This window comes from Notolepis coatsorum (assembly GCF_963971535.1).
Source record: "Notolepis coatsorum genome assembly, chromosome: 13".
Lineage (NCBI taxonomy): Eukaryota > Metazoa > Chordata > Actinopteri > Aulopiformes > Paralepididae > Notolepis > Notolepis coatsorum.
The window spans coordinates 86,365,500-86,381,834 of NC_140177.1; the positions used below are offsets into that span (position 1 = coordinate 86,365,500).

General features: G+C 40.1%; 1 protein-coding gene across 1 annotated transcript in view; it reads left to right on the forward strand.

Moving 5' to 3' along the window:
- The window catches only part of astn1 (astrotactin 1), a gene marked incomplete at both ends in the record, with an annotated part of 1,409,859 nt that overhangs the window by 354,474 nt on the left and 1,039,050 nt on the right, over positions 1-16,335 (forward strand). The window contains one exon of the mRNA XM_084327731.1: positions 11,543-12,463. Within this exon, the coding sequence (XP_084183857.1) occupies positions 11,543-12,463 (921 nt within the window). The remainder of the gene's footprint in view (positions 1-11,542; positions 12,464-16,335) is intronic.

Below are 16,335 nucleotides of genomic sequence, written 5' to 3' on the forward strand. Positions count from 1 at the left end.
GACAGCTGGCATCATCTCACACATGTAGAATAATGATTAATGGGATCAAGAGTCAACTTACATCGGTGTGAGTCAGAGAAATCAACTAGGCTTAACCCTTTGAATGTTCAGTGTGTGTAAACACTCACTGAACAGTCAGGTTTTATAATTGTTTTATAATCAATTAATAAATTAATTAATCAATATAATCAATAATCAAAAAGACAATTGTTGCTTTCTTTGTGATTGGGGGATCAAGAAAAGAGGGCGGAGCTCGAGGTAGGTCAATTCCAAGATATCATTCTGAGGAAAGGTCTGGAAAAATATACACTGTTGCCCTCTGCTACCCAAACTCCTGAGGGGTTTTGTCAACGCAATACTGAACTCATGCACAACACCACCAGCCAACATAAACAACTGCCCATAGATTTACAATGTGTACAATGTGTTTTCTCCCAGAGAGAGAAAAATAAGCATCTACCTTATACAAGCACTATACCATCTAGTTCACGACATTTGCATAATGTCTCTCGAGGGAGATTTATTTCTGCCTGCTGTCAACATACCATCGATGTTCTGTCGAAACTGTATATGCAGTTTTATTTCCTTTATGCTATTACTGACATCTGACACTGCTGTGACATGTAGAAGAAGTTTCCAGATTTGACAAGTGGTTTTTCAAAATGCATGTATTTATATATATATATTAGTGCTGTCAAACGATTAAAATATTTAACTCGATTAATCGCATGATTGTCCATAGTTAACTCGCGATTAATCGCAAATTAATCATTTTTTTTTTTTTTACCTTAAACAGATCTTTTTCAAGTTCCAAGTTTTAATACTCTTATCAACATGCGAGTCAACAAATGCTTGCTTTGTGCAGCCATTTAACACAAAAGGATGACCCTCATGCATTGCAAATTTGCATCAAATTCAAAACAGAGTGATGCACAAAATAACTTAAAAGAAAATAATAATTTAAAACAATGAATAAAGTGTGCATGAAATAATAGGGGAAAGAAAACGTTAGGAACTTGTTACATTCACACACACAAGGGCTGATTAATCACACACACCCCTCTCTCCCTCACACACACACTCTCCCAGCTCTTTTTCTCTTTTGCCCCTTCCTCATCTCTCTCACCCCCCTCTCTCTCTATATCTCACACACACACACACACACACACACACACACACACACACACGCACACACACACACACACACACACACACACACACACACTTCAGAAAAAAACATAGTATCAATGAGAGCATCAATAATATATAAGCAAAGGAAACAATATAAGCACCTGAGTGAAGTCTAGTAAAAAAAATTTTTTTTTTTTTTAGTTAATCTTGAGTTAAAAAAATTAGTGGCATTAATAGAATCGGGAGTTAACGCGATATTAACGCGATATATTTGACAGCCTTAATATATATATATATATATATATATATATCGATGCAGGTAGGAAATTGAGTTCCAATTGTAGAGGAAGGAATGATACAGAGATGTGGTTTGCTCTTCTTCAGTAGTGTGTCTTTTTATTGTAAGAACACAGGAGCAATGAATGTAATGAACAAGAAAGACGCAGGGTGTCAACTGAGAATAGACCTTAGGCTAAATACAAAATATAAATTAACGGCAACAAGCAGGTCCAGCACTTGTTCTGAATCCGTCTGCATGCAGGACTGTCTGAAGCTCCGACCGGGAGAAAGGAAACAGGAGGTCATTATAAAGCCACATTCCTGACATACCACGGGCATCAATTAGTGACAGCATAAGTGACAGCCAGTGACAGCGACCAGTGGTGACAGTCAATCAGTGTAGTGACAGCAAACCAGAAGTGACAATCAATAAGTGCAAATACCAACAACAAGGTGAAGTACTCCAGAAAAAGTAATACATGTTAGTGTGTTACAAAAGTCTGCACCCAGAAACAGAGCCGAACAATTTGGTGCCTAGGCAATAATATTTTCTGGTGCCCCTTGCATCGCAATAATAATAATAATAATAATAATAATAATAATAATAATAATAATAATAATAATAATAATAATAATAATAATAATAATAATAATAATAATAATACATTCGATTTATAGTGCACTCTATATGGAAACAAACTATACATATATCATACATAATAATGAATATATATATTGAGCGCAGTATAAACATATACAGTATGTATACAGTATTATTATGTCCTATATTCTTATATTATGCTATATTACTCATACAAAAACGATATATTCGTATATTTATGAAACTCTATACTGTGAATAATACATATAAAGAGTGGAGACACATATCCAATCCCTGGCACATACTGTCTGGTTAATATAGACTATATTGTAACTTAACACTGTCACTTCAATAAAGTAAATTAGCACTTTTTCCCCCCTATAATTAGGTATTTCGTTTCTTCACAACGTCACAAACACAATGCAAATGCAGCAGCTTGTATTTGCATTTAAATTCAAAACATTCCAAAGGGGGATGGGGAGATCAAAACCTTGTAGGCTTTCGACTGTGCTCGTAACGTGCATGGCACCCCACAGCCTGATGATTACGCTGCGCAAATGTTCATGATGCTTATTGACTTTCCGCATTTGGATTTATAAACTCTGAAAGGCAGTCATCGGACAGACTGTGTGCGGCGTACGCACCCGTGTTCTTTTGCGAGAAATCATGGCGATTGCTATAATAACGCTGATTCTACAGACATCCTCGGAATTAAATAATTATAATAATAATAAATACGACAATATTTGTATCATTAGCAATTACGTTTTACATTTATAGCCACTGTGATGTCCGAAAAATTTATAAAAGCACTATACACAAACACTGCAAATGACAGTGAATAATACATAAATAAATAAATAAATGACAACAGACGCGTGTGTGTGTGTGTGTGTGTGTGTGTGTGTGTGTGTGTGTGTGTGTGTGTGTGTGTGTGTGTGTGTGTGTGTGTGTGTGTGTGTGTGTGTGTGTGTGTGTGTGTGTGTGTGTGTGTGTGTGTGTGTGTGTGTGTGTGTGTGTGTGTGTGTGTGTGTGTGTGTGTGTGTGTGTGTGTGTGTGTGTGTGTGTGGACACACTCCGAGACATTCACATTTACATTGAGGCCATGGTTAGACTGGTGTTTTTGTGGCGTTTTTTTATACGTTTTTGAATACGTTTCATGTCCCTATTACACAGAAATGCGTTTTTTGGCGTTTTTGTGTGGATATGGCTGAAACGCTAAATTGTGTTTGCGTTTTGGAGAACCGCTAAAAAACGCGCCGACAACAGCGTGTAGTCTGCACGGAGCCGTTGTTGCGAAAACGCCCATGCGCAGTAGATACCATCTGCGTGCCCTCCGGTGACAACAGAGAGCTCCCAGCTCCGTGTCCCTGTGTCCCAAATAGCTGCAGCTACTATGTGTTGTCAAGTTATTCTTATAAGGACCCCAGTCCAAGCTACAACAGTCTGCATTCCCTTAACAATTGTTTGTATTGAGCCGTATTGTATTGTACCCATTATGCAATATGTTAAATAAAGTTTACATCCATTCATTCTGCTAGCATTACCACTGGCTAACATGAGCTAGCATTAGCTATCAAACCCTGTTAGCTCAAAGCTCCTCTTTCAACTTAACAAGCATTAAACAAAATGGCCCAGTCATCTATTCACCTTTGTTTAATACACACAGCGTTGTCTCTAATGTTATCTAACCACTGATAGCTCCCGATATCATCAGTTTGGTGCTGGCTAAGTAGCGTGAGCTAACGTTAGCTTCTAGCCACAATGCTATACTGTTATAATGGCAAATTACATTGACTTTAGCATGCAGCTAACAATGCTACCGATCTTTTTTTAGACTAAACTATCCGCTCTTGGTGGTCACTTGTGTTGATGTTAGTTTTGTTTCATCAACAAATGACAGGCAGAACACACAGTGAATGTATCCGTTTTGTTTATTGCACTTTTATTAGGCTTTGCTGAAAAAGAATGGCTGCATTGAGTAAATAGGCAAGATGGTGGCGCCCATAGGCGTCTGCCTTGTTGACATTTTCTTTGCTGGAGCTACCAGGAAGTGTATTGGCACATTCAAGTTCTGATTGGTTGAAATTGCCTTCATGTTCGCCACCTACTGCCACCTACTGCTTTGGCAGTGTACTACATCAGTGTGCTCAGGTGACAAAAACAAAAAAAAAACGAAAGTGTGACTCGAGGCGCAGGACGTCGCGGCGAAACGCGTATGACAATGAAACGAAAATTAAAACGAAAGGTGTAACCGCAGCCTGAACCAGTTCGTAAGAGGACACCTACGATAGTCCTCCCTGGATTCCTGAATGCATGGAGAGGTGCTCTTAAATTCCAGGTGATAGCAGCTGCAAACTCCTGAATGAAGTACGTCACTCATTCTTAAACTGGAAGCACGTTCTCTTACACCTGAATTTACATACAGAAACTGCCAGCTCCTTATAATGGCGCGGTGGTGATGGAAGCTGCATTCCAAAGGGGGAGGAGAGCGCAAACCTATTGCATTTTAACCACTTAATCATCAGGCAAAAATGGGGCTATTTTAGCTTTTGTTTTGATGATTGCATACCCAAAGTAATTAGCTATTTATTATACTTTATCCTTATAGCACATGCATGAGTCTGGTCTCTTTTGAAAGGTAACATTCTGAAGTTCCAGAAAAATCACTTTGAGTGCTAATGAAATAGAGTAACAGAGGTTTGAACACACTGAAGTAACATTTTTGTCTACTCACATTTCTTTCTTAGAGGCAGCACATTCTGAAACTTGTGCGCAATGAACGAATCACATTCGAAATAACTTATCTTAACACATTGAGTGCCATAAGCTCCCCCCATCCTTCACTGTCTAGCGCCAGCTTTTCATGACCATTTCCACGATATTTCACGATCTTTGCGGACACTATTGTATATTCTATATTATAGCTATGGAGACAATAGTATGGCTCATTTGACAGACACTATTTCTAGTCCAACATGTAAAAAATAGTTTTTTTCTACACACTGTAGTTTGTCTTCCATTTCCAAAATAATCCAGTCTTTTTACATAGATCGCGAGATAAAACATGTTATATGCAATAAGCCCAAACTGTTCTGGTTGAGCTCCTGAAACCCCAAATACTCCCAAATCAAAGGTATATACCATGTACACATGTGCCTTCACAAAATTATCAAGGTAGGTAGTCTTACCCTGAAAATGCGATCATTACAAAACACTTGGTTTATGTCCGGTAAAGTAAGACACTGTGATCGTTACATAAACATGTTTCCGGTTCGGTAAAATAGATGTAGGGGGTCCTTACCTTAGCCATAAGGTAATCCAAAAAGAATAATTCCAATGAAAATCTACAAAAACATGTAAAAAAAAATAGTGTGCCCCGTAAACACGTGTAATTACATATAAACGAGTAATAAACACGTGTTTACGGGACACACTATTTTTTTTTACATGTTTTTGTAGATTTTTATTGGTTTGTACTTACGGGCAGTCCGGTAGAGAGAGAGCGAGAGGAGGAAATGGGAGACAGAGCAGGGGAAGACAGTCGGCAAAGGAGGCCGGGTCCGGGAATCGAACCCGGGTTGGCCGCTTCGCGACGCAGCACGTTACATGGTGTGCTACTAGAGCGACCAGGGACACTATAGGTTTTGAGGCGAGAAGATCTGCTAGCATTTGCTTTGCAGGAGCTCCTCCCCCTCAGAGCGAGTCTCGATAGTCCGGTTCATTCATTGCCTCTCCTGATCCATTTCTTTCAAAAGGTAGGTGATACTGCCACCTGGTGAGATTCGATCTGCATTGCAATTCCAACGTAGGCAAATGAGCCAGGGACACATAGAATGATCCGGATGATGGTTTAGAACGGGGATCAGAGGAAAAAGATAAAAGGATCAAAACCCGAGAAATCTGTAGTGGCGCTCAACCGCTGGCGAGATAACCCGAGAAATGTCGGGTATGACGCTGAATGAGTTAAATATCGAGACCGTTTTCTCATGTTCCATATTACAATAAAGTATTTGAGCACTTTTTTATGATATAATTAGGTTTTTTGTTTCTTTTCTAGGTGAAGATAATTAGAAAAATATGTGATCATGATGATCCTGTATCTTGTTTGGGAAATATTAGTAATATCATTTTAGCGATTTATCTCGGCTGCTCCCCTACATTTTCAAAAGCCTAGAGAAAGGTTATCTTAACTTTATAAGTTATGAATGTCAAATTGAAATTGATAAATATTCTTCATGTGTGCTATGGATTTCGAGACCTATTTCTGAAGCACTGCGGCTATCTATCAATGCTGCAAGGCAGTTCTGTCAGGCTTTGTGTCTCCTGTGGCATATAACAGAACAGCAATCAACCTCAAAATCAATGCCGTCGGGACCGCCGCAAAATGGTAGACAGCCCTAATTCGCTGTAACTGTATGACCACTTACAGTAATAATAATTTCTTACAGACTAAAACACTGCGATAAGCACACATTTACTGTAATATAAAAATACAACTTTGCTGCAGTCTTGCTTTCATCACCCCAGGTGCACTGTCCCTTTTGGAGCGTATAGGGCAACACCTCGCACACTCGCTCAAATATGAGTGAACTATCGGCGGGAAAAGGCCAACTGTATGGAACATATTTGTGTACAGCACACAGTTAGTCTAGTTACTATGCAATAGATAAACTATACATTTATCACATCACCTCACAGTTAGTCTAGTAGTTACTATGCAATAGATACACTATGAATTCATCACATCACCTCACAGTTAATCTAGTTACTATGCAATAGATACACTATGAATTCATCACATCACCTCACAGTTAGTCTAGTTACTATGCAATAATATACACTATTAATTAATTAATTTCTGGGCACCAGATGGCTTTATTCTTTTTGACATCATATCTGTATTTGAATTAGGCTATTGTATATCAAACATGTACCCCAACTGTTACCTGGTGAATGAATATACCTTGCTGGCTATCTTCCTACATACCTGCAGAATGATTTCCCAAAAAAAAAAGCCTGGGCATAACATAGCAAATAATTATGCATCAGTGGGACACAGTGGGCACATCCACCTCCCCCTAATCGATTTGAAAAGACAGTGGGAACGGACTGGAGCATGCACAGGTGGTAGCATTGTTCACAGTACACTGAAGCTTAAATTTGTATGATAAATACAATGGCCATCGGCCAGCCGTTCCTTCGTTTGCGCTATGGATGGCACCCATAGCATCGTCCTATACAGCTTATGCTACGGCCTGGCTCTGTCCAGAAATATACGTGGTGTAATCGTCTGTTTCATTATGAACACGCATACACAGACACACACATACTCATACACAAACACACACATACACACACACACACATACACACATCTTCATACACACACACACACACACACACACACCCACACACACACACACACACACACACACACACACACACACACACACACACACACACACACACACACACACACACACACACACACACACACACACACACACACACACACACACACACACACACACACACACACACACACACACACACAAACACACACACACACATCCTCATACACAAAGACACACACTAACATATACACACACACACACACAGACACACACACACACGCTGGCTGGAGAGATATGCACAGAGAAGGCAGAGTAGAGAAGACAGATCCAGATACATTGGAAATAATTTCACACCTTAATTTCACACCAAGCTCTTCAGAGAAAATAAATTATATTTATTTCTAGTTAGGGGTGGACATAGGAGCTACAGAACATGGAACATGGAACACCGGTCTTTGGATATACAAACTGAAAACATTGGCTTGGGAGAGCCCTATTGTTTTATATATTCTTTATATTTATATATATATGAGGTGTTCTTATGTTCTCTGTCTGTCCATCTGCCTGGTTACCTGTTTTCTGCGCCCCGGACCGATGTAAAAATTCGCTGGGGGGCACATTATAAATGCAAATATCATATCATATCATATCATACAGTATTTGTATTTTTTTCTTATTTTCTTGTTTACTTCAGGCCATCTGCTTAGCATACCCTGGCTTGATATGGCTTTGGCTGCTATGTTGATGTCTGTTTTGTGTGTGTGTGTTTTGTATGTGTGTGTGTTTTGTATGTGTGCATACTGTATGTGTACCAACTGTACTAGAAGGATAGGGAAAGGGGGAGATAAAATAATCGACAGTCACTCAATATCACAGACTACAAATGGGTTTAGATGATTTAATGAATGGAGACGACGGCATGGCCGAGCAGCTTCAGTGTAAAAGCTACCTCCCAGACCAGATGAAATACATGAATAAGGATGAAAACTATTAATTCCTGCATATAAACATTAGACATCTGAATAAACACTATGCAGATCTACTCGCTCGCTTGAGACAGTGAGACATGGCTAAATGAGAGATCACATATGGACAGTGTTGGGCAAGTTACTTTTAAAAAGTAACTAGTTACAGTTACTAGTTACTTATTCCAAAACATAACTAAATTACTTACTCAGTTACAAATTATAAAAGTTACTAGTTACTTCAGAAGGTAACTATTGCGTTACTTTCAAGTTTTTTTTCTTTTTACATAAACAACATACACAAATCTAAACTATTTTAATGTTGCTGTGGGACAAAGTGAGACTAGCCTCCAATCAAATGCCATGTATGTAGATATTATAATTACTATGTTTATATAGTGGATCATACAAATACAAACACAATAGATGTTTTGGAACTGTTGATATGTATTGCCCCTCAACAGGCCACAACTGGGCAACATTAAATTATGCTTGCTAAGCACTATACAAAAAATAAATAACAAATATATACTGATTGAATGAACATTTTATTAACAGATTGCAGAATCGTTACAGTACAGTACGGCTCAATACACACAATTGTTAAGGGGATGCAGACCAGAGAAACACTTTCGTCTTGTTTACATCAGGGTCCCCCATTTTCAATTCATGACATTTATGACATACACAACATACAGATATAAGAATCTAATCTAATCATCTAAACAAATCTAATCATGACATTTAAGACATGATTAAATGATCTGTATGACATACAGATATATATATCTCTGAGCACCAGACTGTGCTATTAAACCAGGAAGTGCAGCACTATGTTGATAAGGCTGTCAGCAGTAGAGCCACTACTGTAGTGTCCTGTGCTGCAACACAACAAGAGTGAACAAAAAACGCTCATGGACCTGTTGTTGACTGCTCGCTTGTGTTGTTCGTTGGATTCGTTTTGGATTATTTGGGCTCGCCAAACAAACTATCAAAACGTACACTACACGGACCCGAAGTCTCACGCTGACTGAGTCGTTTGTGTTGTGGCGCTGTGTGTCAGACTCTGGATGCGTTAGACCAGGGGCGGGGCTATGGGGGTGGCTACTTGGGCTCAAGCCCCGAATGTTTTCTGAAAAGCCCAGATTTTTTTTTTTTTTTTTTTTTTTGACAATTCATCATTGTTACATGAAAATATGTTTGCACCAGATTTAGCAGAAGCTAATTTCCATCTGTGGTCTATCCAGCTGCTAACTGTATTTGAGTGAGTTAAGTCTTGGTGTTATGGTAGACTCAGACCTAAGCTTTAAATCACAATCAACAAGTTGACAAAAACTTAATTATTCCACCTTAGAAATATAGCTAAAGTACGGCCATTTATAAATCAAAAGGACGCTGAAAACCAGATCCATGCCTTTATCTCAAGCCAACTCGACTACTGTAATGCACTCCTTACCGGCCTCCCGAAAAAATACGATGATAACTATTTTATTGCAATGCACTATTGCATTATTTTATTCTATTTTACTAACTATTTTATTGCACTGCACTATTTTACTTTGTATCAGTGAATCATAGACGCCTGGCCATAAGAGCATTCGGAACATCTCTGCTCTCCCACTATTGAACTTGGGGGAGCAAAGGTATGCTCTTGCTCCACCACTTTTTGATCATATGAAAAATATGATATATCCCCCCCCAATATATAAATCTAACCATAACTACGTTATGGTTAACTGAGTTTTATAGTGAAAAGAGCAGCTTTATTGGTCAAGATTGAAGGCTCTATATTGCAGGAAATTGCACGTACAGGTTCATAAAAAAAAAAAAAAAAAAAACGCGGGCACCTATCTGGGCTAAGCGCCGGATCTCCTACAATCCTAAATCCGCCCCTGCGTTAGACACCCACCCACCTCTACCTCTGATTGGCTTACCATGACATTTTACTCAACCTCAGCCAATCGCACACTGTCTACTAACCAGGAAGAACAGTATTGCCTCTCAGTGCAGAGATCTGTCTGATGAAAGAAACAGGTTCAATCATAGTAACGCGCCGCATTTTTTGGCAGTAACGGTAACAATTATATAGTATTTTGCTCTAATAAAAACAAAACAAACACAAAGTGTATCCGTATTGCAATAAATGGGCAATAAATCAATAGAGTAGCCTCCACAAAATTCCACATCGGGTCCACATCGACAAATGCTTGAACTTCAACTACCATATTGATCATCTCATAAAAACACTATCGTCATCCACATTCAGTCATTCTCACCTACTGCAACATCATATTGTCCAACACTTTTCCCAGTTATATAAAAAAATAAAATTATTACAGAACAAAGTTATACGCGCCATATCATGGTCTGTACGGGTCCGCAGATATGGAACGAGCTTGACGACTCCATAAAAATGTCCCAGTCTGTCCCCCTCGTTAACTCATTGGCCGCCAAAAACAAGTATGCTCGTGTTTCGTCGCCAACCGCTCAGCGCCAAAAACTAGTTTTCTCGTTTTTAGATCCTTTGATCTTTTTCCTTTGATTTTGATCCCCATTCTAAACACTCCCTCGGAGCTGCCTGTGTCTCCCTGGCACCGCTGCCTACGTTAAAATTGCAATGACGATCCAATCCAGGTGGCAGTATCGCCTACCTTTTGAACTGGGGATATCAGTTGTCTTTCAGTACTGAGGTACCTCCAGCTGCTTCCCCGTCAAAGTGAATCAGGACATAGCAATCGGTCGGAGATTTGATGCCTCAAACCTATTGTTTCCCGTATGATAGCCATGCCCAATATACACGAGTAATTGCGATCGCGATGGGACGACTGGGATTTATTCATTTTGGAGTACCTTCTGACTAAGGTAAGGTCTATTTTAGGTAACCTGCTGGTATATTTTTAACCAGAAACATGCTTTTGTGTCAATCACAGTGTCGTATTTTACCGGACCTAAAACATGCTTTTGGTAACGATCGCAGTTTTGAGGTAAAATGACCCCCCCCCCCCCCCCCCCCCCCTGATGATTTTGTGAAGACACATATGTACATGGTACTGTATATACCTTTGATTTGGAATTATTTGGAGTTCAGGCAAGCAACCCGAACGATTTGGGCGTAAATTTGATTCAAACAACACTAGGGCAGTCTGGAAAACTCTCAATGGACTAACCAATTACAAAAATAAATCCCCCCCTCCCCCCCCCCCGACGCAGACCCCCACCTCCCAGACAAGCTGAACACCTTCTTTGCCAGGTTTGAGAAGCCTCTTAAAGACAGCTGGCCCACCCCACCCCCCCACCTATCCACCCCACTCACCATTGATATAGATACAGTGAGGAACCTCTTCCGGAGGCTGGATAAGGGCAAGGCAGCAGGCCCGGATAACATCTCACCTGCCTGCCTCAGCTATTGTTCTGACCAGCTAGCACCAGTCTACACTGGCATTTTCCCCACCTCACTCCAGCAAATGCAGATCCCAGCCCTCTTCAAACAATCCATCATCATCCCCATACCCATGAAAGGAAAAATATCTAGCCTTAATGACTACAGACCCGTGGCCTTGACGGCAGTAGCCATGAAGGTGCTGGAACGCATAGTCCTGTCAGTTTTAAAAACACTCACATCCCCCCTGATGGACCCTCTACAATTTGCCTATCGCACAAACCGGTCTACTGACGATGCAGTCAACCTGGCACTGCACTACACCCTCCAGCATCTGGAGACCAAAAACAGTTACGCCCGGATACTCTTTATTGACTTCAGCAGTGCCTTCAACACCATCGACCCCCTCATACTGTTCCAAACCCTGACCAACATGAACATTGCCCCCTCCCTCTGTGTCTGGCTGCTGGACACACTGAAGGGCCGCAAACAGGTAGTCCGCTACAACAACCTCACCTCTCTCCCTCTGACCACCAACATTGGGGTACCACAGGGGTGTGTTCTCTCCCCGTGGCTTTTTTCCCTCTACACAAACAACCTCCGATCAGCATCACCCTCAGTCAAAACACTAAAATACGCGGACGACACCACCATCCTAGGGCTGATCTCCAACAACAAGGAGGATGACTACCGGCTGGAGGTGGAGCGGACACCAACATGGTGCAGAGAACACAACCTGATACTCAACGAAAGCAAGACCGTTGAACTCATTATTGACTTTCTGAAAATCACACCCACTAAAACACCCATGCTCATCAATAACCAACCCATTGCAGCCACAGACACATTTAAATACTTAGGAACACACATCAGCAATAAACTCAACTGGGATCACCACACCACTCATCTACTTAAAACAGCCAATCAAAGATTATTCCACTTGAGACAACTCAAGAAGTACAAGGTTAGGAAGACGTTAATGATACAATTTTACACAGCCATTATACTAGAAAGAAAGCAATACGCTTGAACCAGCACTCTCAGATTTTGGTAGATTTAATCGCAGCCTGAAACAAACATGTTTCGGAACTGCCATTATACAAAACATCATTTCACTCTCCATCACTGTATGGTACGGCAACACACCCAAACACACACTACACAGACTAGACAGGATCATCATAAGGGCATCCAAAATCATTAACTGCACACTCCCCACCCTGGGCCCTGTTCCCCGTACCTGGTTCAACTAAGTCGATCAAGATGTCATTATCCAGATTCAGTTAACCCGATGTTTGAAGCCGGGATTTTCCTGTTCCTCGAAGGTGGATTCAGTCTCGTTAACTCAAGCCAGACTTGAGACCCAGGATAAGTGCGCGCGGCCGCTCCAGTTGAAAAGCCAGCACGTATCGATAGCAGAGATCCTGATTCTCTAGCGGCATTGATTGATTAATTGATTTAGAACTTTATTAACATATTGCAGTACGGCTCAATCGCCTCGCCGACAAGTTAAATGCGTTATCTATAGGCTAATTTTAGGTCCCTCATTACCTCAATCAATCAGATTATATTTCTTTAAACTTGCCTGCTGGATTGAATAATCAAATGAGATCTTGCTAGCGAAAATAATTAGTCAAACTGTTATACAGAATAACGATACGGCTCTCTTCCCATTGATTGATGTATGGTCGATCTTTTACTTATCTCCACTGTGGTGTAACGGGTTCTTCTTTTGACTTTCACGCAGACGACCGGGGTTCGAAACCTAGTCTTTCCCTTCTTTTTGCGATGTAGGAATAATTCAATTTGGTGCACGTTGAGAGCTATATAAAGAATGACATCCTCAATGCATGTAGATTTATAATATTTTAACTTAAAACTAGGCTACTTTGGCGTATAATCATTAATATTATATTCCAAAAAATTATATTGGAAACACGGGGTTTCGAACACCGGTCGCTGGGTTGCCAGGATTGAGCACTACCGCTGTGCCACTGTGCCAGATGGGATAAATTCATTGTTTATACATTAATGAACGAGAGACCCGTGTTTAGAATATTCTTTATTTTGAATGAAGTTTGATCTCTTTATCCTCATTCATTAATGTGACGTCAACGGCTCATTCAATTTCTCAAATCCGTCAAACAGCGCATCTCATCAGACATCTTAATCCCAGTTACAATTAAAATAACCACATAATGTGTACATCGCACCGAGCGAGCGCCACGGTATATATAACGTGCATTATTTAGGACAAAGTGAATTTAGTATCAGCATTTTGGGTCTATTTTACATTTCAAAAGCCCCCTCTGGAAGAATGGAGCACAAAAACGTAATTCAGAATGGTATAATGCAGATCGTAGACTGTGGGAATAATTTCAGGAAACGGGCTGTCACTTCTTTGCGGGGGCGTGGCGATGGTTCATCCGGCTAACTTGAACTTAAACCCTGCTTTCGACCAGGCTCAAACTTTTGGATCTGTTGTCATGGTGATTTGGACAATCCAGATTCGGGGAACCGGAAAGTCCGGCTTAAGTCAGACTTCACCGAAAGTTATCCGGCTAACTCAGTTATCCAGGTACGGGGAACGGGGCCCTGGACTCCATACACAAACATCACACCATCACACGCGCACACAAAATCATCAGTGACCCCCTGCACCCAGCTCATCACCTCTTCCAACTCCTCCCCTCTGGTAGGAGGTTCAGGTCACTGGGCAGTGAGGTTCAACAACAGTTTCTTCCCCAAGGCCATACAATTACTTAACTCCAACTCCTCCTAATTTCACCCCCTGCTGTTATGTGATGTATGTTATGTTATGTTGATGTTATGTTATGTTCCATGTGTCTTCTTATGTCTTTGTGGACTGTGGTGTATTGTCGCAGCTACCACCTGCACCGTGCTCGAATTCCACCGGCCTGGCCGTGTGGCAATAAAAGAAACTTGAACTTGAACTTGAACTTGTATGCATATAACACGTCATATCTCGCAATCTAGAAAAAAATACTGGATTATTTTGGAAAGGGGCGATGTTTAACATGGAATAGTGCACAAACTAAAGTATGTAGAAATGAACTGGTTAGTCAGTGTTGGACTATAAAACATGCCTGTCAAATGAGCCATACTATTGTCTCCATAGCTCTAATACAGAACACACAATGGTTCCGCAAACATCGCGAAAATGGTCAATAACGCTGGCGCCATTGAGTAGAGATGGGAAAACAGCATTGCGGTCAATGAGTTAAAATAAATGTAAAAAAATAAACTCTTGTCTTCATTATAGCCGATGATTGTTCACAGAAAATGACCACTCCTCTCTATCGAGCAAACGCTGCAATGAATTCTGGCACAGGGCACAGTGTCCGGTGGAGGGTACAGCCTGGACGCCTGGTCCTGCCAGGTGTAAAAGTGGAGCCTGTCTCCTCTGCTTCACCAGAGCCAGGCGTGTAAAAAGTACCCAGCAATTATACTTAACCTCTTAAGCCTGACGAGACCGGTACCGGTCCCAAAATTACATCACGTCATAAATCAATCTCTCCAGACTGTTTGACAAAATTATCGTTTTATTTTTCAAACGTATTCAAGTATAAACATCATAACCATGTCACAACAGCAGTTATAATGTATATTATTGTAGAAATCGTCGGAAAGGAGAAACGCACAATTTCTATCTTGCGACAACACAAAGCCGTGTGTCATTTATTTCATTTATAGCACAAGTGACAGCTGTCAGAACTATGCCGTGCTAGCCTCTCCCAGCTCGTAGTAGGGCGTTTATTTGATTTTGGGCACTTTTGGGAAAATCTATTTATCAAAAATAAAATTGCATAAAACCTTAAATGATCAATTAAGCTTTATAGTCATTTTGTCAGGAATCATAATATGAACATTGTTGTAAACATCACTTTATGGAATTTAATATATTTAACACTTTTCCTAGAATGTCAGAGAACATTGTCATTACCATCACGTTACCAAATAACTCTTTAAAATGTAAAATAAAAAGTAAAACATTTGTGCTTTTAAGGCATTTATGTAACATTATACCTTACTTCTGATGTATTAGTGGTTTGAAATATTTTACTTGAATTTAAACATGCTTTAGATCTTTAGATATGCAGCCTTTTAAATATATTGCTAGATCCTGTCAAGAAAGATACAATTACTACAACAACAGGTCCATGATTCTTGTTTTTCATACATAAAATGTTAAGGGGGGGCTTGTAATATAGGAAAACATGTAGGAAAATGTCAGATTTAAACTATTTGTTACAAATTTGTTAAGAAATATGTCATGTGTTGGTAATGACGTACTGTTGTGGTAATGACGAAATGTGATGGGAATGACATTTAGATAGATTTATTGAATTCATTCATGGATACAGTAACACAACATCAGAATCATAGGTATTATCAACAACTGTTACAACAGGATAGGAACATCTAAGAAACCATCTAAAAAAAACACTGACAACCTTTATGGTTTCAAACAACATACTTTAACAGTAAGAGGTTTGTTCTTTTAACATGCCTACATCTTCTTCTCCATGAGGGAGCATACTTGTTTCCAGACAGAGGCATTGAGCATCATATGTCTTTTAGTAATCAGTTGGGGCTCTGGGAC